General features: G+C 47.8%; 1 protein-coding gene across 3 annotated transcripts in view; it reads right to left on the bottom strand.

The window, feature by feature from the left end:
• Nucleotides 1-7,842: 7,842 nt before the first annotated feature.
• Nucleotides 7,843-24,180, bottom strand: part of EPHA5 (EPH receptor A5) — a 200,857-nt gene continuing 184,519 nt past the window's right edge. For all 3 annotated transcript variants that reach the window (XM_059817456.1, XM_059817457.1, XM_059817458.1), the window contains 3 exons: nt 21,741-21,934; nt 18,609-18,764; nt 7,843-10,244 (listed from right to left, as the gene is read on the bottom strand). In XM_059817456.1, the coding sequence (XP_059673439.1) occupies nt 10,139-10,244; nt 18,609-18,764; nt 21,741-21,934 (456 nt within the window). In that variant the 3' untranslated portion in view covers nt 7,843-10,138. The remainder of the gene's footprint in view (nt 10,245-18,608; nt 18,765-21,740; nt 21,935-24,180) is intronic.

The raw sequence follows: 24,180 nt of genomic DNA, 5'->3' as shown, positions 1-24,180 counted from the left end.
GATCATGTTTCTGAGCTTTAACTTTGATTCGATAAAGGCTCTCATATATATGTATATTTTAAATATATTTTATATATTTTATATTTCTTTTCTTGTATATATATTTATATTCTCTTACATATTTTTACAAGCTCCCTCCATGCCATCACTTGTCAAAGTTGGGGAGGTTGCAGTGCCCTACGGTAAACCTTCCTGGAGAATATAAAAGGGCTTTGCCAAGGGTCAGCCTCAAATGAGGCTGAAATCACATCAAATCACAGGGTTAGGGGAACCAAAAAAAAAAACCAAACCCTTTTTTTTTCATTCGACTCCTGATTTATCAGCTCCTACAAACTTCATCAGCGGGATGTTCCCGCAGCATAAAAAAATTACCTGGAGCAGAGCTACTGTCTTTTTCATCGGTCTTTCAGAAAATAAGACACCTCCTCCCCTTGAATAGGCGAATAATATCGGTGAAAAGCGATTACACCGGGATAACCGTCCCCTGCCACCTCCGGGTACCAGCTGCCCCTACAACGCCGTCGCTGATGGAGGCATTCCAGCTCGCTGCTTGGCTTCCTGGCGATTTTTTCTCCAAGAAAATGGGCCTTTTGCCTTTCTTGCCTGCTGGTTATGGTTGTGGTTTGGTTTGGCTTGAGGGGAGCCTGGTTTCAAAGGGAGCTATGCTGCATTGCACAGCCTCCCGCTGCAGCACCATGGCTGCGAGGAAAGGGCCACAGCCAGGTCCTTCCCTTCCCAGAACTTGGCTGCACTCAGGCTTCCCAGATTTACAGGGATGGAAGGGTCACCAGGACGATTAGCTGATGGTTTTAGTCTTATTTTTACACCCAAATCTGCTTCAAGCCATCGGGCTCTAGCTCTTTTTTTTCCCTTTTCAGTGGTTTTGGGGTGTGTACATCCCCAGCCAGCAGCTTGCAAAACCCTGGGGACCTTAAATCCCCCCCCCCCATCGCAAACCTCAGCGACAACACCCACAAAGGCACCCGCAATGAGCTGGTTTTTCTGAAAGGAGAGGTCTGGCTTTAAACAACAAGGATGCGGCGCCGAGAGGACTGGCAGCAGCCCTGGGTGGTACCCGGGGGGTCTCAGCCACTCATTACAGGGATGCTACCGTTGCTGGAGAAGCCGGGCTGCTTATCGGCTGCTTATCGGCTGCAGCCAGAGGATCGCCGGAGCGTGGATGATGATAAACTCGCAGGAGGCAGGGCGCTTTTCTGCCCCCATACCCGCTGCGGCTAAAGACTGGATCTGGAAGCGCTCTCTTGCCGTAATTTATTTCTCCATTACATTTCTGACCCCAGCCTGGCTTTGCAGCTATCACTGTCAGCCTTTTGCCCCTCTGATTATGCTAACAGCAGCACCTGAATGCTAATTGCCTTCCCTGACGAAGAAATCACCCGATTTCGGGTCTTTAGGGAGGGATGGATTGTGCGCGAGGGCTTTGCCCCTGGCTGGAGCCCCCCCGGGATGCAAAGCGCGACGGCCAAGGGTTCGGTGTCTTTCCAGCTGCGGCGTAAAATGGGAGGGCAGCAGAATGACCCAGAGCTGTTAGTTAGGGCTGGGAGAGGAATGAAGTTATCGCAGGGCTGATTTCTGTGCCCTGAAGCGACTATTTGCGTGGATTTGGGATGCTGCACCCCGGGCACCGCCCTCCCGAGGGGCATCCCAGCCTTGCCTATGCCAGAGCCACCAGCCTTTCCCCACACAGAAGATTTACAATTATTTTCTTTTGGTTTATTTTTTTTTATTTATTTTATTTTATTTTATTTTATTTTATTTTATTTTATTTTATCTCATTTCATTTCATTTCATTTCATTTCATTTCATTTTATTGTTTTCTGCTGGAATAGGAATAGTTGCTGCTACAAAAAGACCTGTGATTTTGGCTCTGCAGCCCTGTTCTCCAAACTCTGGGTTTCAAAGGGGTGAAGGCACCTGTCACACTTCCCCCTCCCTTGTTCAGGGCCTAAAATCACCCCAAATCAGGTTTCAGCAGGTACCGAGAGAGCCAGTCCCTGTGCAGGGCTTGGTGTGCACCCAGCTCTTCACAAACCCTTGGTGCAAAAGCCTGCTTTTCCATCAGGAAACACTAAAAACCCCCAAAAGGGCCATTGCTTCCAAGCCAAAGAAACATATTCCTTCGCCACCTGGGCACCGGGGATCAACTTTTAGGTCTGCGAGTGACTTCCAAGCCCAAAAGCTGCGGCCAAGCCAGGATGAAAGCCGTGCCCGTGGCTCCCCTCTGCCTAATTTCCCCTAATTTCTTGCCAAACGCATGTTCCCGGCCACTTTATGCCCATTCAATCCCCTCTTCCCTGCTTCGGTGGCCGGCAGCTGCCCGGCGGGATGGATCTCGGTCCCTTCTGCGGCCGCCGCAGCATCTCCTCCCTCCCGGCCACCTCCCCAGGATCATGAATGGAGGCCAAATCCTCCCAGGTGCCAAACCTCGATGCTCCCCGTTTATCGTCCCTGCCTGGCCCAAAAATGCCCCTTTTCAGCCCAATCCAGTCTCACTCCCGGGATATTTGCGGCCATTCATCATTTATCAGTTGTGCCCTAATCCTTGTCTTAATGAAGAGTTTATCCGCCGGTGCTTCTGCATGCGGGCGCGTATATGTTCATCCGTCCATATCCATCCATCCACCTCCACCCATCCATATCCACCCATTCCCACCTCTCCTTTCCCCTCCTCCTGGGCCCAACCACCGGTTTTATCCCATTTGAAAGATATTAGCAAGCCCAGCGGTCCTGAGCTCCTACACGTCTCATGGAAGGGGACCACAGGACACCATTTCACTGGCATTTTTCCCACCGGATGGGAGAGAGTGTTCCCTATCTCCGTTTTTTAAATTAACATATCATTTCCCTATCTCCTCCTTCTTTTTTTTTAATGAAATATCATTTTTCACCTCGCACGGCCTTTCGCTTGGCAGCTCCACACACTGTATTTCTTGAGGAGTAAATGATTAAACTTCGGAGCCCGGAGTTTCGTGTTTAAATGTCAAGCTTGAAACACAGCGCCTCAGAAGAGAAATCAATAGGATTTCAATTTTCTTGTAATAAATATGGCCTTTATTGGGAGCAAACCAAGAAAAGGGCTGGCAGCCTATCTCACAGTTTTGCTGCTTTTTTTTCAACTTGGAAGATTTTTTTTCTTTTGATTTTGTAGCTGAAAAACTAAGCTTTGAGAGAAATAAGTCATCTTCACCAGCACAAATGCATCCGTTGGCTGCTTATGGAGGGGCTCGAAGAGTTTCGTGGTCAAAAAAACCCCGGTTAGAGCTGCTAATAGGTTATCAAAGCAGCACGCCGGTGTAAGAAAGCATCTTCTTTCTTTTATTTTACTTTATTTGCTGAATATCACTAATAGCTGATGCTATGAATAGCTGAGCTGACCCCAGCTGGAGGCGAGGAACTGATGGGGTAAGAGAATCACCTACGTGGGCGCCGTGTTCTCCTCCACGGCCTTTCCGGCAGGAAAATAACGAGCCATGCGTTAATGGGTTATCAAAGGCCACTGTAATGCAGGCGTCTGCAGCCACCGAAATCCCGCGGGTCCCAAAGGACTTGCCCCAAGCGCTCCAAATGGAAGTCCCGTTATAGAGGCAACGGGGATCTTCAGTCAGCATCACTCCCCGCCCCAATTTCTCCAAGGCTTTTTCCCCGGAGACCCCATGGCGTGCAAGACCTGCAAGCACACCCTGGTTTGCTCTCAGGGGTGCAAAATGAGCAAAGGCTTTTGCTGGCCATGCTGCTCCGGCTCCTGTTTCCTCCCCGACCTCAGCCTGGGATTTCTTCCGCGATACCCATCTTCACGTACATGAGGTTTCAGCTCTGGCAGCCGATGCGTTATTAAAAATGCGCACTTGGAAGCACGCGTACGCCTGTGGAGGGGATTGCCACGGGGAATGCCGCCTCTGCGGCACTCCCCCCTGCATCCCTGCATTGAGTTTTCCAGTGTAGCCCTTTTTTTCCCTGTCTTACCCCATCTTGAGCTGTTTCTGCGATGCCTCGATGCCGTCCCGCAGCGCACCCGAGGCACCGCGGACGAGGCGGTCCCTCCCCTCCCACCCATCCTTTTTACCAAGCAGGTACGACGTCGGCCCTCCTCCAGTCCCCAGGGTCCAGCTCCCTCCTCGCATCAGCAAAGATGAATCGCCCGGGGCTCAGGCCGTGTTGTTTCGGCTGCTTCTTAATGCACTCGAGGGTGACTTTCATCAGGCCCTGTTGGCTTGAATAAATCTATCTCATTCTTTCATCTCTTCTTCTGCTCGCTGGGCCCTTTTTTGTGGACGTATCCGGACCCAGTTTATGCATTGCATGCTATTTATGCAGTTCAGCCCATGAAAAATACATGAAGAGTCCCTCACTCTTTCTCCCCACGGCTTCATAAATCTTGCATCACTTTCCGCACGGCAGCTCGGCTTCACGGGGTGATGGGGAGCAGCCTCCCCGCATCTCCTGCCCTGGGGCCGCAGCATCCCCCGGGGATGCCGGCACCCCAGGCTCAACCCTGCCGGGTTGGCGGAGCGGGGCGGCTTCAGAGCCCCCTCCACTCCTGTTTTTAGGTTATTGGATAGGAAAAATAAGACAGAGGTGCTGGTCTGCTGCCCTGCAATGTCGCCAGCACCAGGGTCATCTTGCTTTGTGGTTTGTTTTGGGTTTACTGAAAACAAGAGTGATGCAGGGAATACTATCACCCTGTTCACGGCTTGTTCAGCCCCGAGAGTTGGCGTTCGTGGCTGGAGCTGCAGCCGCGCATTTATTGCGGGGACCGGCCAGAGGCTGCACGGAACCACCCCAAAAATGTCAGGCTCATGCTTAAGAACCCGCTTTGCGGGTAAAGCACCTTACCTTTCTGAGCAGGTACGTCTACTAGTTGGTGGCTACAGAGTGCCTCTTCTCACGCTGAGCCCAGCGGTGGAAAATAATAAGAAAACCCTGATTCGAGATTTGTGCAGGGGCTGCTCCCAAACCAAGGCGGGCACAAAGGCTCAAGGAAATTGCCTAATTCCTTAGTTCTCACTTAAAACGGAGCGTTATGGAAGGAGTTTGCAGCCAGCTCTCATCTTTACTGGTAGCAGTAGCAAGTTTTGTCCATTTGCATCCTCATCCCGTTCTCCCTCCCGCTCACGTTGGCTGAGGAACAGGGACAGGAGGCAGCTGCTCTCAGGGCTGCGTCTTCATGAGGGCCCCATCCCTATTTCTACGGCAGTGGAAATCAGGGAGACCTTGTTAAACACCTTTGTTCCTCAAGATTTTCGCTTGCCCCCTTTAATTCTTTTGCACTGAGGCTGCTAGAGGCGGCGAGCCTTCCCCTCGGCTCTCCGATGCCTCCCCATCACCTGCAAAGCTGTTTGGCTTTCAGCTTCTTTAAAGAAGTCTCCCGGATTGTGTGTTTTCCCCTCTCCGTCTCCACGAATCTATCGAGGATGCCGCCGACGTGGGGTGAGTCAATGCTGTTTTTCCCCTGCCCTCAGAGCCCCTCTGATCCCTCCCAGCGTCTGTCGCCGTCGCGGTCCAGCAGCGGACAACCCTGGGTTGAGTAAGGAAACACTGCACGGGGACTGGCGCGTCAATCCAGAGAGATTTTATCCGAGCTGCTGACAACCTCAGCCAGCTAACCCAACTGACCTCGTGCTCCCTTTAATACCTAAAGCGGCGTTCCTCCGCCGTCCCAGCCTACCATGCCTTTCCTGGCCAGGGTACGAGCGTAGCACCCATCATCTGCCGCGGCTTCCCGTGACGTCGGGAGAACCAACGTCCTCATCCACAGCTCTCCCCTTCGTCCTCCAGCAGCGGTCGTCTGGCAGGAGCCAGAATATCCGTGGGGCAGGGGAGGAGCGGGGCTGGGGAGGTTGTGGCGGGCGCTCCGGCCGGCCATGGGTCTGCTGGCTTCCCCCCCCCCCAAAAAAAAAAAATCAGAGTAAAAGAAAATCAGTTCTTGGGGAAAAAAGAAAAATCACAAAAAGTTGTTATTTCTGAGGGATGGTGTGACCAGGGGCTGCTGTGGGGCTCGGTCGGTTCGGCAGGTGCTTTGCCCCACAAACCAGACTAAAAAGCAGATTTTCCCCTCAAAATAAAAACGGAGGAAAGAGGGAACAGCCTGTAACAAGGCAGGACGCCTTCACGTGGGGTCTACACATCTTCCTTGTCCCAGCAGCCCCTCTCTCCCCCAGGGGAGAGATGAGCAGTAAGTCAGTGTTTAGGAGAGAAAAAATAAAGAGAATTTATTTCCTTTCCAAGGGGGAAAATCCTGATGCTTCATGGAAAGCCGAGGGGGCACGCGTGCGTGTGATCCACAACTGGATGTCGCTGTTAGTCAAAGGTTTTTATTTTTATGAAAAAATAGAAAATTTCATATCTTACACTACAAAAAAACCCATGTACACAAACAAAATGCACAGAGAGCATCCAAGGAGGCGGGGGAGGAAGGGGAGGAATAAATACAGCAATGCTACAGTCTCCTACGAGTTAAACCGCCGATGCGAGGAGCCGAGACGGATGCTGCGGCTCTGGCAGCGCTGGATGCACCAGCTCCCGCTTGCCCTACCCTAAGGAATGACAATAAAGGATTGGAAACTAAGCGTTACTCTTAAGACTGCTACTGATGTATCTTACATACGCCTTAATGACTAATTTCAAGACCATGGCAGTCCAAGGAGTCACAGTTTCTTGACCACTGGGACTTTCTACATTATAGTCAACACTGAACAGACAAAAAAAATCACCTTCATTTTTTGTTCTTCTTGCCATTAACAAATAGAAGGAATAAATAAAATTTTTAACTGATATTTTTTTTTTCCCCCTTGAAAATCAGCCTTCCTTTTTTATGCTCAGGTAGTTTTTCCAAACGGTAGCTACACAATGAAAGGGGGTCAGCCTACCCAAGCCATGCCTGGGGACATCTCCTTCTCCCAAAATGAAAAACTGTTACGGAAAAGAGCCTTTTCACCTCCCAGATCCTTTGAAATACCTTCCTCGCCATTAGCAGCAAAATATACTGGGAAAAAAGTATCCGTTGGACCAGTCGCAGCAGCTGCGGGCTGGAAAAGCAAAGCACTCGGACTTACCGTAGGCAGGAGATCCACCTACAGCCCTTACACAGAGCGTAACCAGTAAAATCTCACTGTCGTCCCCTTGTGCTGCACCCCAACATGGACGATCGTCCCCAAAATTCAGTTCCTGGATGGGAACCGAAAACCTCTCTCATCTCTGGAATTGGCTTGTGGACATAGAAGCTGTAACTTTTGGACCCTACTCGTTAAAACACCATTTTATTTTATTTTTAGCTCCAAGACAAAGCCTGTTATACAGAGATCTGTAGCAAGAACAGCTCTTGAAATAAATAGAAAAGGTTATTTCTTTATTTATTGGAGGAACCGAGAAGATGTGCCCTATTTACAAACGCAGTCTGGCTTAGGAACAGTTTGTTTTCCACTAGTTCATCATTTTGAAGGTTACTCCAGCGTCTGGTACGCGTCCCAGCCATACCGCACACGCCTTTAAACCCCACAAACGGTGAAAAGGGGATTTTGCTGTTAAAAGTCTATGAAAAAAAATCAAACTCCACTCCTCCCGCAGAGCCAACAGGTAAGGAATGAGCGGAGATGACGGGCAGAAAGCGCTGCATATTTGCTAATAGCATCTCTCTCGGTGCGACCGGCGGATGTGAGCGGCAACCGAATGATTCCTCCCGAAGAAGCGAGCTGTTTCTGTCTTCCTACGGGTTATTTTCCCGAGCGCTGCAGGCAGGGAGGCACAAATAATCCCGAGACTGTTCTGCTGACAGCTCTAATAATCTTATTTATTATATGACAAATCTCTTTTCCACGCCGAAATTGTTATGTCTTGATTCCCCCCTCCTCTTTTGTGGTCCGGTGGCTGCCAAAATGAAACAACAGGATGAGAAATCACACCATCAAGATTTGTCAGACCTCGCCGCGGCTCCTCTCCCTCCTATTTCTCCCGATTCCCGAGGAGCTCGGCAGCAGCTCGCAGAAGAGAAGGAGGCGGCAGCCATTTCAGAACAGGCAAATATTGCCTGAAGAAGCCCTGCTGAAAGCAAGCAAAGCCCTGCTGCGAATTAAAAAGACCCCTCACCCCTCTCTTCCTAGACCATTCCCTTTTCTTTAGAAACCGTTGTTTGTAGCAAACCTCATCCAAAGGCTTGGGGGAAATGGAAGAAAGACCTTTGAAACAGCTGAAGGCGGCATTCGACACCTGCTTCTGCAAGACGTGAGGGACACAAGCCTTCTTTCGGCACCGGATGAGCTCCTCGGGCTCGGCTCTGCAGCGCCGGGGACGAAGGGAGCTGCGGCAAGTCAGTACGTCGATGTTATCGCCAAGGAAGGATGCTAGAAGATGCTACCCAACCTCTAAGGAAGCGATATATCTACAGAATCAGCAAACACTTGCCATCCGCTGAGCCATTTTTAAATCCTTGTCTTTACCAAAGCCTTCGCAAAAAAAAAGCCCAACCTATGAATGCCAAATTAACTGCGCCGATTAATCCTAGCTACAACAAAAGGAGGAGGACAGCCCCAAACTCTTTCCTGGTGGGATTCCCAGGGGATTGGGCTGCCCTCAGGTCCCTCTGAAAACAGCAGCCGTGAGCTTTAACGGACACAGTGAATCCCAGCTACAACCGAGTGCTGTCCGGAGCCGTGCCAGCCCCAGACGGATGGGACCCTCTCGCCCACGGGATGCCACCACTGTGACCACGTTGGGCTGCTCTGCTCTTCCCTCCTCTCTGCCCCGAAGAAGCCAGGGCCATACCCAAACTGAAAATGCCTAGAGAGACAACCTGGGACCGCACAGTTCCCAAAATAATCCCACCCCCACCACCACTTTGGGGGAAATCCTGCAAAATCTCCGTGCTGGATGACCACGGGCTTGCTTCCACACCGCACCCCAAGACTTGACCCCCATAAGAAGAGGAACAGCAAAATCCCTTCCTTCCAGCTAAAAGCACCTCGTAGGTTCTCTCCTGGGTGCCAGGGACGAGGGCGAGGGCTGCGCTGGGTGATGGCTACCGGGCCGAAATGCCGGTGCGGACGCAATCCCATGCTATCTTTGGGCAGGACTCACACACACGAAAACCGATGCCAAGCTGTCGCTGGAGGCCACCGAGAACCAGATGTTTTACTTTTCTTCTTCTGGATGTCCCCAGCCAGCGGTGGAAAGGAAGAGGGGGCGACGTCTTTTATTTAAGCAGACTCCTTCTACCTCATATACGTAATCAAAACTGCTGAAGGCTTTATATGTTGCTCAAACCAAACAGCAGCAAAAATACAAAGCATAGCGGTAACACAAAAGGGAGACAAAACAAAGCGAAAGAGGGGAAACAAAAAGAACAAACCAAGGAAAGAGCCCCAATCTTGTACCTGATGCATAGCAAACTGTACAGTATATACATCTTCGTCATGTATTACCCTCCCAGAAGAGCAAACAAAAAGAACGTGGTAACACAGAGGGAGGAAAAAAAAATATACACCCTGTATTGTATTTGCCATGGAGCAAGCAACATGTTTATACACTAGTCTCTATAACTTAATGCTGTGTAACAGCATTTTTTTTTCTTTTCTTTAAATTTACAAAACAAAATATCTATCGAGAAATAATCTAATCATATTGCTCTTCAATACACTTCTGTAGACAAGTAAGACTCGAAGTTAAACTTCAGTAAACTGCAGCTTTTGGGAGCCCATGAATGGCTACAAAACTTCTCCGCTCAAGTCAGTCCTTGGAAGTATTACCATGTGCTGCTGTAATTCAGTATATAAAGGTGCTATATATATATATATCCCATGTACAGACAACGTGTGGTGGGAAGGCTTGTCGTCGTCGTCGCTGAAGCTTAAGAGACGGGTTAACCTCACGTACAGCAGATTCGTTTCCATGTTCCATGCATCTTACGTTTACTTCATGAAAATGAGGACACAAATAGGAAGGAAAGGAAAACTTTAGTCAAACACTGCTTTAAAAACGCTGTGGCAGAGGCCAATGTCCTTCAGTTATAGAAGCCACGGATTTTCCCTTTTTATCTTTTCTTTTGTTTTTTTAGTCAAAATAAATCTCAGGGCTAGTGTACAAAGTGCAGGACCGACCCACTTGAGGAAGCGACTTTAAAACCGAGTTACAACGGCACCATCCCATTCACCAACTGGACCTTCATCTCTTGAAGGCTGTTCATTATCTTCTTCTGGTGACCAACAAGTGTCACTCCCAGCCGCCTCAAATCCCTGTGGGAGAAAGCAGACGTTGGTTCCAGGGACCGCTCAGGCACACGCTGCCGCGCACACCACGCGCCGCACGCGCCGATGCTGCTGCCAGCGCCTGCCTTCTACCATCGGCGGCTCCCGAAGCCGAGTTTAGTTGGCAATTTTAATTTTCCCCCCCTTTTTTTTTTTTTTTTAATTTTTTAATGGCTGACAGCATCTCGGAGAGGTGACGTGATTTGACCGGCATCCCCTTGCTGGCCAAGGAGAAAAGCCGGACAGCAAAGTGTCAGCATCACCTTTGGCCAAGGACTCTGCTAGGCGGGAAAAGTCCTATTTCCAAGAGAAAAGCCACGTAAGAAAGCCTGCGTTGCAGTTTCCTCTTCTCCTGGGAGAGGCTGGTATTTGATCTCGGATATGAGCAGTGAGGTCAATCCACGCTTCCTTCCTCTTCGGACTAGGCAAAGCCAAAGATACACAAAGTGCAACCCTAGAGCCAGCTCCTACAGAGAGCCGAACGGCAAAAGCCTCGAGCGTGGCCACCACCCCGATGACCCCCTAAAGTCAACAGGAATCGGCAACGCAGCTCCTCTCTGGGCCTTTGCCCATCTTCCCGTAAACCCACGTTTGATTTTCTTTTGGGGGTGAATTCTACAAGCCAAAGGCTTTTGTGTTGACTCTGTCTACTGGGCTGCCATTACAGGAAAGCTGTAAAATGAGATAGTTTATGTGAAATGCAGGATTAGGAGGAAAGATTGTTTTCTCAGAAGCTCAGCCTTCTAAAATTTAGGTGTATAGATGAAGGTAATCACCAAGGTTCATGTTGATGGTGTGAAAGAGGCACCTCCAGGGCACAATTTATCCCATCCAAAGACAGGAGCGGGACAAGTCGTCCCCTGGAGATACTGCAGCAGGACCTTGGGTGATCAGATTCACTGATACATCTAAAGCCAGGTGAGGCCACGGGTTATGGCAGAGTGTAACTGTAGGGATTTCCTTCTAGGGGGAAAAGCGTTAACAAAGAAACTGTAGGAATAAAAGCTCGGAAGAAACATCAAGACAGGTGCAACCGTGTTTCCAACACAAGACACAGAGACTGTTAGAGAAGCAGTTCGACTTAGAGATGTGGTGTTTTGTCTGAAGGTTTCTACTAGAGAAATGTCAGCCCCTCGCCTTCTACCTGGACTGAATGAAGGATGTTTTCAAAGTAGGGCTCTACGGTCTTGCCAATACAGGCGTGAATCCCAGAGCTGCTGACAGCCTGCGTGCAAGTCTTTTAGGAGAAAGCTCTCCACCAAAAACCGGTGGGACATGACCTCCTCAAACACGTAGGTGCTTTTTGGAAACCACGGTGGCTGTGCTGGCGCGTGCAAGGGCTGGGGATCGCCAGCGACACCCGGGAGCCCAACCATCACCTGAGACATACTGCAAACCTGGCCTACAGCTCCCAGCACGGCTGCACGCTGGACTGCAGGTGAACACGTGCAATGACCACCAAAACACTTCCACGTAATGTTGCGTGAGCTACCCATGGAGGTGTACCTCTCTCAGCAGCTTCACGTTCTGGGCAGAGACTCCTGTGCGAATACAATCAACCATCCATGTCCAAAAATTACATAGATGAACATCGCTTTGAATAAGAAGCAATCCTGAGTGAAGGCTGATACGTTAACACATAAGCTGGTTGAAACCAAAAGCTAGATCTGTTGTTCTCCAAGGATTGTCACGCTTTCAGCCTTTTGATTTGGAAAATACCAGATTTTCTGCTCCAGGCTAAACACTTAATTTCATTATCGTACCCTTTTTCGGGGACGCACCTCGCCGATGCATAGGGGAAATCACAACGTAAGGGGCACGGAGCAAGGGAGGTCAATGAGACACATCAGCAACGCTCCTTACCTGGCAGAGAAAAGGCTGCAGCATCTGCAAAAGGTGTCTACCTTCTCAGGGGGACATGCTTTCATTTCTGCCTCCACTGAATTGTGAAACTAGTTCAGCAAGCCATCTCAATAATGAAGGAAAATGTAGTAATGCTATTGTTACATGCAATTTATTTTATGTACACAGCACAGTTGGAAGTTCACACCAACAAAAAACAAGGCAGTATAGGACCTGATTTTTAAAAGAGCCAACATCCTTCTTCCCCCTGCTGAGTGCTGCTCCGCTGGCACTTTTTGAAAATTCAGCTTTTTTTTTTTACCAGGTATCTAAAGTGCAAGCTGAGCTCTTTTGAAAATCCAGCACCACGTATTTCACAGATGTATCATTTCTGATACTCTTACATGTTACGCAGAAAAAAATAGCCTGGAACTATGAGAAAGGCATGTACGTCTTGGCATTTCACATGCAGCTCCATCAGTCTAATAAAAAAACCCCCTACTTATTACACAGTTTTTTGTTTTCCCTTATAGTATCCCCTTAACTCAATATCCTTGAGGAGCGCCTCATTGATTTACAAGAGAGAAAGAAGAAAAAGCAGTTTCTGGTTTCAATCCATTAGCGGCTCACCAGGGGACCCAGTCTATTTTTTTTGAATATCAAATCCTCTCAAACGTGGAGCCACCAGCCAAAAACGCGGAGACTCCTCAGAGAGGGGGAAAAAAACTACCTTGGGGCCTTTCACCTCTGCAAAGACAGATCAGAAGACAACGGCTCCTGAGCCAGATGCTCATCTAGTTTTAAATCAGCAGCTTTATTCAAAAGCCACCTCGCGCGTTGCAAAGCCGGCAACAAAACTTTCCAAAAACCGCCTAGAGAACGCAGGAGCTTTAATTCCCGTTTTTCCAGTGTGACTTACAGCACGTTGCATGCTCCCGTGCATCCAGCGCTGAAGGACTGAAAGCGGCGTAAGGAAGAAGCCAATTTTAAACAAAATCAGGTGCGCAAACCGGCTGGTTTGGGGACAAAAAAAAAAAATAATCAACTTCTGTGCCAAAGGGCTGCAAAAAAACCGTTCTCAAGCTCCAGAGCTGCCTGGCTCACGCTACCGCAGCCAACTGGTAATTGCACAGGGCTCAGCTCCGCAGGGAAGACGCGTGTGGGTATCTACTGGGGCTCTGCAACAGAAACGTGCATTTCCCTGCGAGAAAAGGCACAGCTATGACCTGGGGGCAAATGACGCTTGCGATCAGGATCCAGGCTGCACCTTGCCATGCAAGTGACCCGATCCCCCGTGTCGGGTTTTGTGTGCGCCGCGGCGGCAGTGGCACGGGCGCTCCCCGAGGCCGTGGAGATATGGGCGCCTGTGTGCTGTGGGGTCTCCCTGCTTCAAAATACTTGCCCCCACACAGCAATGAGACAACTTTTATTCTCGTTTCAGGGAGGAGTCTCCCCTTTTCTCTTCTCTTTCACTCACATAGGGCTGAAAATGGAAACGGGCAGGAATTCGAATCGCTTGCCAACACAGTACTAAGAGGCCGACCTAAGCTGACCAAAAAGCCAAGGAAAAAATGGGGAAAATTGGTGTCGGCTCATCCCAAACAGCCTGTATACAGCTGCACGCGTGCTGCTCTCTTACCACCACCTTGCCCGAAAGCCCAGCTGCAACGTGCCAGGGACAACACAGTATCCCCTTCCCTGCAATAGCCTCCATTTGCAAGGGTTGAATTCATGGTCTCCACGTTGTAAGAAATATATTTAAAACATTTTATTTACAAACAGAACTACTTATACACCATGGACCAGTTTGTCAAACACAGTGTAGACTAGGACTGGATTGCCACATAAAATACAACCCCTCTCACCAGCCGGTTAGTCATGCAAGCAAAAGGGCCAGGTTCCTGAAAGATCTCCGTGGCCGGCAGCCGTCAACCTACCACAGCTATTTTGTATTTCGTCTCCCATCCAGGCCACATTTCACCACTCTTCTTTACGTGGTGTAAGTTTACAATTGCCCGTGCGGACTGGGACTACTCACGGAGTTAGTTAGTTGTCAGTTTGAATGAGGGGAAAGAAGAAGAACCTCAAAGACCTTCAGAAGACGCTAAAGAGAGAGGAATCCACTCGCTAGGGACTTTTGCATGAAATGAGGAGTTAAAAAAATTTCTTTTTTAAGAGTTCATCTGCTCTTATTCGTTATTCCCGTCCTACTTGATTCTGAGATGAGAATTGGTTTGTTCAGAAGCAGACGCAGCATTACAATCTCAGGACTGAGCTTTCAGGTTAAGAATAAGCATCTAGAGCAGGTGAACTCTTAAACGCTCTTCATCCAGTGTAACTTTTAATAAATAATTTATTTTATTTTAGAAGAAAAAAAAATATACAATGCAAAGCAACACAGCACATATTACAAATATTCAGAGCTCTTCATCTAATAACAAACAACAGGGTGTCCTGAGATTCAGTGAGTAGAGATCTTTCAAAAGGTGGAAGTATGTAGTCCGCATGGTTAGTAATTGGTCCAGTCAAGGGCCAGACTGAAACTCATATCATGGATCTATCTATTCTTGAGTATTGTCCTGGTAAAGTTATTCTTGCAGTGGATTGAAAGAGCTCCAGACACACTCAAAGTCACTAGGTGGTCCACCAGTTTAAAGAGCAGGTCTGGTCCACTGGAAAGGTTGCCTTCAAGTCTGATATCCAGTTGGAAAGAGGGGGTGGAGGGTGAGGCTCCACTTTTCACAAGGTGATTCGTCCCTTTGCAAGAATTAGAGCTAAATGTAGAAATCACTCTTTGTTTGAACACATACATTTTCAGGTCTTTGCTTACGCAGGCAGAGCTCAGGACTTGGGGCGATATTCACCAGTTTTAGCTTTTTAATCTTTTGCTTTCAGAAATTTGTCACTAATACTACTCTTTTCTGGAATAAATGCATCAAGCCATCAGTTTGAAAGAAGCAGGGCAGTAATCAGGCTTTTGCTTTGCATGCCGAGTAAGGGGATTTAAAAAAACATTGCTGAACATCTACCGTCTCATCCAGGTCCTGTAAAGAGGCCACAAGCTGGGCGCCCAGAGTCACCAGTCCCGTCAGCATTATGGCCAACCCCTCCTACAGCGCTACTGATTTTTTTTTCAGTAGATTTTAGGAATTCTTTACTTTCATCCTGTTTTGTTTTTTTTTTTCTGCCTTTTCTGGCAGCGATTATCCAGTTCTCCTTTCTCCGTCTAATTTCCACATCTGTCTCCTATGCAGTTTGAATTTGGGGAAGATCATTTTGAATGGTATTTGAAGGCAACCTCTTACAATTGTAAAGAATGTTTCACTGATGTCATTTGGGGAAAGCAAGCTACTTTCAGATGTTCAGATCATCTTTTCACCCGATCCCCCCAAGTCCCAGCTCTGGAATATACCAAACAGTTGCCTCTATTAAAAATGACAAGGAACATTTAACCTGAATTCTCCTTTGCAGAGTACAAAATGTTTTGTTGTTCTCTTCTACGGGGAGGAAAAAACGAAAACCTCCAGAAACCCCAACCCCCCAGTATATTAACCTTTAAAGAACTTTGTTTGTTCTGTTGTTTATTTTCTGGAGAACCCATGAGAATCTCAGCTGAGCCCACCCAGGGGCCATTTCTCTCTCTTTTTGATTTTAAGGGCAATCTGCCAGTTTACATCAGCCTGAGCACGTGGTTCAGGTCTTCAACATGGGACATCTTTCCTCTTAAGCCACTGTGATGGTTTCTCCTTTTTCAACAGCTGAGAATCTGGTCTTTCGTCTTTTTTTACTACATCTGAGAGGGATGACAGAAGTCTTGATTTGGATGGCTGGTTGGCTTTTTAATGACCCTTTCACAGTTTTCCCCAAAATTGACCGAATGGGGTCAAACCTTCTCGCTAAGCCACCACTGCAAAGCAAAGGTGCGCGGGCTGAGCTGCTCAAGAACCAAGCCTGACTCACGCAAGCATCTCTGTCCAAGGCAGTTGGGAGCGGAATTTTATTCGCTAGCACGGATAACTCACTAGCGGGAGTTAGTTTCAACCTTTTTTTCAGTTTCAACTGAAATGCAAGATGGGTCCATGAAACACCTCCTTTCAGCTTAAAAATAAACAAACCCCAGATGCTCCCCAGGCATCAGCTCCTCCGCGCTGCTCTGCTGCTGGAAAAGCCCAGAAGAAAGCTGAAGCTGAGCGGCTCAGACATGTTGCCTCCACTGGGGCCAGTAAAGGACCAGAGTAGGATGATATTTGTGCTATAGAAAACATACTGGGACCTGGAGGAGGGGACCTTAGAGGTGGTTTGCAGCTGGTAAGGGTCAGAGCATCTCCGGCAGCTATAATCTTATTTAAAGACTTTTAAACCAACTTGCCTTTCTGGCTAGAACTGTACAGATAATGGATTTCTTGGTTCACTGCCAATCGGAAAAACCATTTTGAAATACTTTTTGGGTAGCCTGAAAAGATTTTGGGGGACACTTTTGAAATTTCTGGAATACCAAAGAGTAAATGTAGGGAAGGATTTAAGTTTTTAAGTCAAATTAAGGAGATAATTTCAGTCTGAAATGTTGCACTACAGAAAATGGGAGGTTAGGAATAGTTTTGTCAGTGGGATGAGATGCTAAGACTGTGTCAGCACAGAGGGATGCTAAGACTGTTTAAAGCTACATGAGTAAGTGAGCTTCTATTTTACTGTGAAAAATGACCATTAATTTGGGCTTGAACTCAACATTTTCTCTGACCCAAACCAAAGCATTTCAATTCTGAGCACTTCTTTCAGAGCTCTTGAAACTGCATAAAATTCTAAAGAGGAACTAACTGGAAGCTTTTGTGAAACCTAATTTTCTTCTTTGACATGACTAATTCAGCCAAACAGCAACAAGTCTGTGATGTATTTTAGACAATCTGCATTTTCTACCAGAACTGGCTCTGGTTACAAGATTAAGGTGGCATAGTAGAGCAAAATGCTCCAATGTTTTCCTTTTCTTTTAAATTACTGCCTCATCCTAGCCCTCCTCTTCCCACTCGCCCTCCGGCTTGGTCTTTCTGCCGCGTGGACTCTGACCACCCTGGGGACGGACCTTTTCCTTGGTCAACGTCTGTAGATCACCAGTCCAAATGGAGCCCTGAAGCCTGGTGTTTCTGGGCACTGTCGTATCAGATGAGTAGGTAAGGAACCGTGGAGTCCTCAAAAGCCAAAGTAACATAGCACGTAATTGCAGGACTAGGCTGGGAAACCGCACGGAAGAGTCTCAGGCACCCAGAAAAGGATCTAGGTAGAAATCCATGCACCCAGACTCCCTAGACAGTCACTAGAGAGGATTTAATCCTTCACTCAGGGTTTTCACGTGAATGCCTGAAGATGGACTGGATGAGTCCAGGTGTAAGGGACAAATACTGGTGATGTGAGCGGAGCAAATAAAATCTGAGTGAGAGCAGATACGCTCCTGCACTCCCTCCATGCATGTAATGCAAAACTGAACTCCATGGAGACATTACGGACCTGCATCACGTGCACAGGACCTCCTGCCCTGTACGGTGAGCTCCACAGCAAGCCCTGTGGCAGACAGGAGAAATACTGCGGTTCTGTGGGGTGTGGGCATTTTTCTTGTTTTATTCCTAATCCTCGGCACCGATTCTGTATGTGCACTGGCAATCTGCAGGCAGTTGGAGGAGCCACGACCTTCTCCAAAGCAGCGTGGAGCATAATCCTTCCCATTCTGCCTTAACGCCTGCAGTAAACTAAGCTCCAATTAACCCAGCTAGAAAGGCAGGCTTCGGGGCGAGTCTGAGTAAGCGGCAGGAGGAAAGCACAGACGTAATTACACAAGCAAGGCAGGCAATTAAAGGTGGAGCATAACAAATCAGCAGCCCCGAGGCATCTACCAAGTCTTTTGAGTGCTGTCACCCCAACTGCACTCATACGCACGTGCAAAAACCAAGGGCACATTCAGAAGGAAAAGTCTCGGCCAGGGAGCCTGTCCCCTAGAGCTGTGGGTTTGCTGATGCTCTTGTGTTGGCATTGGCTGTATCTATGCTTCTTTCTGTTAATGTTGAATACTATTTCCACGCCTTACTGGGCTTGACTGTCCACTTGATTATGTCCAGATCAACTGTGAAACCAGCTAATCTGGTGTAAAGCCAGTATACCTCAGCGGGGACTCCAGCTCCTATACACTTACTAGTAGGGTGGGGGTTTTTATTTGTCGGTAACCCCAAATAATCAACTGCTATTATGTCTAGAGGACGGCCTGGCGATTATTCCAACTCAAGCATTAAGTTCTGTGAGTAAAGGATCCAAAGTACCAGCTGCCAATGTAATCATCATAAGTTTTAGTCTTGCCTGCACTTGTTATCATCAATACAGATGCTAAAAGAGAAACTGCTGACTGCAAACAAAGGGTAAAGGTTTCCCCCTCTGCAGCCTCATCCCTACATATTTTTGAATGGTTTGTCTTCCCCCCCTCTCTGCAGTTCCAACAAATGAGGTGCAAATGATCTGGGCGCTACTCACTCTAAGGTCACCTGAGCCACAGCATCCATTGAACTGTATCCGTTCTCCATGAAGATCTCCGTGTATCGGCCCATTTTGATGGCTTCCAGCCATTCACCCACCGACCTGTAGGCACCGCTCCCGACTGGACTGTGCTCTACCAACAGATTTGATACTCTAAAGGCAAGCAAAAACAGAGAAGCAAACAGAATCAGTATCGAGACGTACCCAACGTGACTCAGTTGTTCGCATTTTTATATGGCAAAGATGATTCTTTCATGGCGTTTTCAGTGATTGCTGCAGCCTAAATCCTCCCAGCAGGCTTGATATGCCAGGTATCAGACATACCACTGCACCTGTAACGTCACGCACTTTTGAGTTAGTTCCTGCCATTTCTGGTCCTCGCTGCAAGCAGAAAGAGGAGGAGAGGACTGGCGTCCATCCCCGTTACCTCTCGCCCACAAGCAGGATCCTCTTCTGTCAGGCTCCCCCAGTCACACTTACTTCAAAGTCTTCGGTCTCACTCCTCCTGCTCTGTTTTCCTTCCTCCTGCTTTAAAGCTCATAACTAACTTGAGACAGCCCAGAGCCTGGAAGCTGCAACCCAAATTACATTCCCCAGCAGCGGCCATCAATGGCAGGCTGCTCTTACCGCCTCCGGGGCTGCTCCCGCAGAGCCGGGTGGGGATCTGGGATGCGGGCAGCATCCGTCGAGCCCTGCAGAGAGCAGCAATGCTCCAGACACGCTCCAGCCCTGAAATCAGAGGTAGACTCCTGCTCCCGCACCCTCGCTCAAGACCTCACCGCCACAATTACTACCCGCTCGCTTATGCCGCGCACGGAAGAAGCAATTCAGGCAAATAATAACCCTTCAGCGTGGCAGAAACACCGATACAGTAGCCGGCACAAGCCACCCGTGCCGCGTACAGGTCCACCACCCTACTAATGATGCGCAGAGAGCAAAGGGGGCTTGTCCAAGGTCAGCCAGGAAAGAAACTGGATTTGTCCCCTGCTCTGTAAACCAGGACATACAGCGAACATAAGCCTTGCATAAAGATTATTACCCACAGGTTAAAAAACGTTTTCTGGGTCAGCCTCTGACGGTGAGAATTACACTTAAAAGACTTTCAACTGGAAGGAGAGCTGGGATATTATATTATTATAGCACTTCAGGAATCTTCATATATTTTATGAGCACATTAGTATTATTTGTTTATTTAATAGCAATGCTGAAGGGTCCAATAAAACGTGACTACCTGCAGTACCAAGAACATAATGGCTTCCCATAACATTTTATACACATGAGGAATTCAAAACTCCTAAGTAATCATAACGAGAAGTGGATTTTCATCACTAATGTCAGGAGGTACCTACCGATATGCACACGCTGTAATGTAGAGAGTGACTTCCTCCCTTATTTGCATTAATGAGAATTTCCATAAAGAATACATTACATATATAAAAAAATCCTTTACAGCTGCTGTACATTGAAATTATGATTCATTTGGAATTACTACAGTCTGGGCACGGCAATCTATGATTATAGAAACACAGTCCCAAAGCCTGGCTGTTCAGGCGCTCCATCCACATCGAAAATACCCACAGCACCTCTGAAAAGGAGAGGTTTGGAATTGCATGGACCTGTTCATGGAACAAAACATCAGCAAAGTGCTTAGCAGCTCCAGGAAATGGTTTGCTGCCTATTTTCCTCTTCTCTGGCATAACGGTTTGCTATAAAAGAGGGCACGAACCACTGCGTAACAGGCCTGGAAAATGACTGTTCTGAACTGAAAATAAAAGAGAAACGTCACATATTTTATGCTATCATAAACCTTTTCCTGCAGGTTTGCTGGGACTGACATTACATCTAATTGCTAATAAGAGTAATTTCTTCTTCAGATGGTAAACGATGCATGTAAAATAGCCTGAGGAATCAGACCTATCTTGTATTTAAAAATTAACAGAGGTTTCACGTTTCTTCTCTTCCAGCGCATGAGATGCCACACGCGGGGACATGCCAGCACGGGGATGTGAGGTCCAGCTGCAACAGGCGAGATGGGCCACGTGCAGCTGTGCAAGACTCACTTGGAAAGTGCGGAGACGGATGGGTCTAAGCTCGCAACAGTACATCTGCTTTGGTCCACACCACCCGTCTAACGTCACCTTACATCCCCCTCATTCCTGCCCAAGGAAAACGATGTGTCTTTTTTTTTCCTCCTCTGAGAATAAGCTTTTCTGAAGGGCCTCTTCCAGTGTTAATCAGGGGAACTCCACTGCCATCAGTGAAGCAGCAATGATTTATATTCATCACTCCTTCATGACCTTGCAAGGGACCAAGTGATTAGCAACACAGATGGCTCAGAAGTAATACTTGGGTGCTTACAGTGAAAAAAGAAAAAGCTTCTCCAAGACTCCAGTATGGTGGAGACCCCAATATCAAAACTCACAAAAAAATATTAATCTCTTTTTTCCCCCAAGGGCAGCTTTATTTCTTGACTGTATTTACCTTACTCGTAGCCGTGTAGCTATTCAGATTCATGTTTAATTGCACACCGGCTGCTCTATTGACTTAACGTGGTTTTAGCAAACGGTTTGTGTACAGCTCTTTGGGAACCACAGAGATCTTCTCGTGATTACCAAGACTGTTGGAACTGGCGGTGGCGGCTAGCACGCCTGGGAGTACTTGTGAGTTGTGTCACTTGGACATCCATGAGCTTTGCACATCCTAAGAGTTTCCCCAAGAGATGCTCTTCATTTGTATTACTGAGATAAAGTCAACAGGCAGATAATTTGAGCAGCGTTTACTATCTGCTTCATGCACTCAAGTCTTGCCCTCTCTAACCTTGGGGTAGAGCACAGGTAGCTTTATCATAGACCTATAAATACCGCTGAAACTCCTGTTTCTGCAAGACAGGCCACAGTAATTTTCTTTGTGGCAGCAGCACTGCATTTATAGAGTAACTGAATTGCTCACCTGCCTGCCAATTTCAACAGAAAGAGTTGATTTGGGAAAACTCCCCTGGACATAACAAAGCTGGAGGAACGTCCACCCACGGACACGTGCAGGCTAAACAATAAGTGGTAATTCAACCCCAGGGGCGGGTATTCAGACAACGATCTTGCTCTGAGAAATGGCTCTGGCCCGAGTTTGTACCTGCTCGATGCATTAACCAACGTCTTCAAGCTGCTTGGGTTACGGATGAGCTTGTCCAACATGCTGACAATTTCGTCAAACTTGGGCCTGCTGTTGCGGTCCTTCTGCCAGCAGTCGAGCATTAGCTGGTAGAGAGCAGCAGGGCAGTCCATGGGACTTGGCAGGCGATAGCCTTCCTCCACGGCTTTAATCACCTACAGGAGACAAAACACGAGGCTGATGGGTTGTTTTTCTTCCTCTCTCCTTTTCCCCAAATGCAAATTGACTTAAACAGAGAACTTTGGGACCAGCAATATCCTCACGTAAAATCCCACCGTCCCCCCAACTCTGCACACAAGAGGCAAACCCAGTAAACCCCACTATCTTTCGTATTTTCTACGGGATGGGGTGAATAACTTAATTTTTGGTCACTGCAAAATGAACCTAGAAAGCCAAGGCGCTGCTGCAACCAGGGGGCCCGACTGCCAGGTTGCACTTGTTCAAAGCTCAGCTGAGGTCTGCAGGTTATATACCAGGAAACTCCCGGAGCCTACCCTAAGTCCACAAAACGCAGCCGATGGGGCTTTCTGGCAGCTTCTTGGAGTGCAGTGATTTTGTTTATTCAGATGTTGGCTTCTTTTTAAATGAAAAGGCATGTGCTAGACCACAAATTTGTATTACAGTAATAAAAGTCTGACTGTATTTCAAAAGAGACTTTGAATGCTAATTGATGGATGGATTCAAGGCAGAGGCAGAACAACCATCTCATATATCATTCAATACTGTCTGGGTCTAGTCGTTTCTTAGTGTGGCCACATTTCTGCCAGGAATTTAAAATGTCAGCTCGAGAGTACGTAAATTAAAACCAGGGGAGGGTTGTTGCACTGATTTCAAATACAAACCATCTACGGTTCTATATCTAAACCAAGTGGTATGCACATGTGCTGCTTGCCCTCTTGAAAGGCAGAAATGAATAAACGAGGGCAGAATTGAAGCAAGCAACTTGTTTTCCCCGGTTTGGGGCAGATTTACAGCAGGGCTCCAAGCCCAGCAGCTCCCATTTTGAACCATTACAATTTTCAGGAGAAGGCAGCTCACGTTTCAACCCGCAAGAGTCTGTGACCGTGCCAAGAGAGTCCCGTTGGCGCGTCTTCACACCCTCTACTCCTGGGACTCCTTGACCAAAAGGAGCTGGAAGCAGCTGTTTGCCATGTGGAAAACCACAGCGCTTCACTGTTGGACTCCAAGGACTGCCTCAGATGCCATTCATTCTAGGCACCGTCTCACGATTTGAAAGCATCCTGTGTTTGAGAAGGCTCTGTCGTTAGCATGGAAGTTGTTTTCCTGCTCTTTAGTCCCTATATGAGCAGGACAGGAAGAGCCGCATCAGGCTGGCACTGCATTTCAGAAGGCTCTGAAATTCAGGACCGCATGGTCATCCTCCACCACAGGGCTATTTGCCAAGTGGGAGACTCCCAGGAATGAGCCGGGCTGGCTGAGCAGCAGCAGCGGGAACCTCAAACTCCCGAAGGACGTACGTAGCAGAGAAGTCAGGTGAGGCTTTGTAGTCTTCTCCAAGGGCAGTGAGCACGTCTGAAGATCTGGCCCACAAGACCCGCAGTCCTTTTGCGCCCATCTAAGATTTCATCTGTCGGTGGAGCGGTTGCACTGCTCTCCACCCAACCTGCGCTTGCACAGCAATCTCTTCTACAGCCTGGCTTTTGCTTGCAGCAGCAAAAACCAGCCCCACCACACTATGCTACCTGCACTGCCTGTTCTTCACATCATGCTTTTCAGCTGGTCCCCGACAGCAAATTTGCAGCTGCCCTAGAAAAAAAAGCCTCAGTGTGGCACAGCCACGAGAACGTTATTTGCTGTGTCCACATTTGTATTTGTAACAACAATGGATCATCCTCCAGCTGCAGCAGAAAGAAAATAGTAGCAAGATGGGGAGCAGACCATCTGGCACCAGCTCAGAATATCTGAACTACATCTGCAATGGGGTTATGCATGTTTGATATTCCTGGCAGTAACATCACGATCAATAGCGTTAACTCAATTTACAGGATGTCATTCGTTCTGGCGATACAATGTAAATGATATCAAAACACTGCGAGGAGCTAGGACGCTGAAATACACTCTTGCATCTGAAGGTGCCTTGGGGTCTGGCAATAAGAGGAGCAGAAGAACAAAGACCGAGTCACTTGTAGCCACCACAATACTTAGAAAATAAGAAAATGGACATTCACTGTTACATTCATTAGTGCATACTGCTTTGTAAGACTTGAAGAGCTAAGATTTGCACGTCTAAGGAGGCATATTTGTCCCTGTTCCTCTTCTGGACAAGCACTACTCACTTATGGATTGGGGTGACTGAACTGGATGTTTGGGAGAGGACGATTTGGGATAGCCTATTCCAGTAAATCAAAGTAACGCTTTTAGCTCTGTGTTTTCATAAAAC

Source organism: Gavia stellata, chromosome 5 (assembly GCF_030936135.1).
Source record: "Gavia stellata isolate bGavSte3 chromosome 5, bGavSte3.hap2, whole genome shotgun sequence".
Lineage (NCBI taxonomy): Eukaryota > Metazoa > Chordata > Aves > Gaviiformes > Gaviidae > Gavia > Gavia stellata.
The sequence above is the reverse complement of the archived record's forward strand: the minus strand, read 5'-3'. Positions and strand labels throughout refer to the sequence as shown.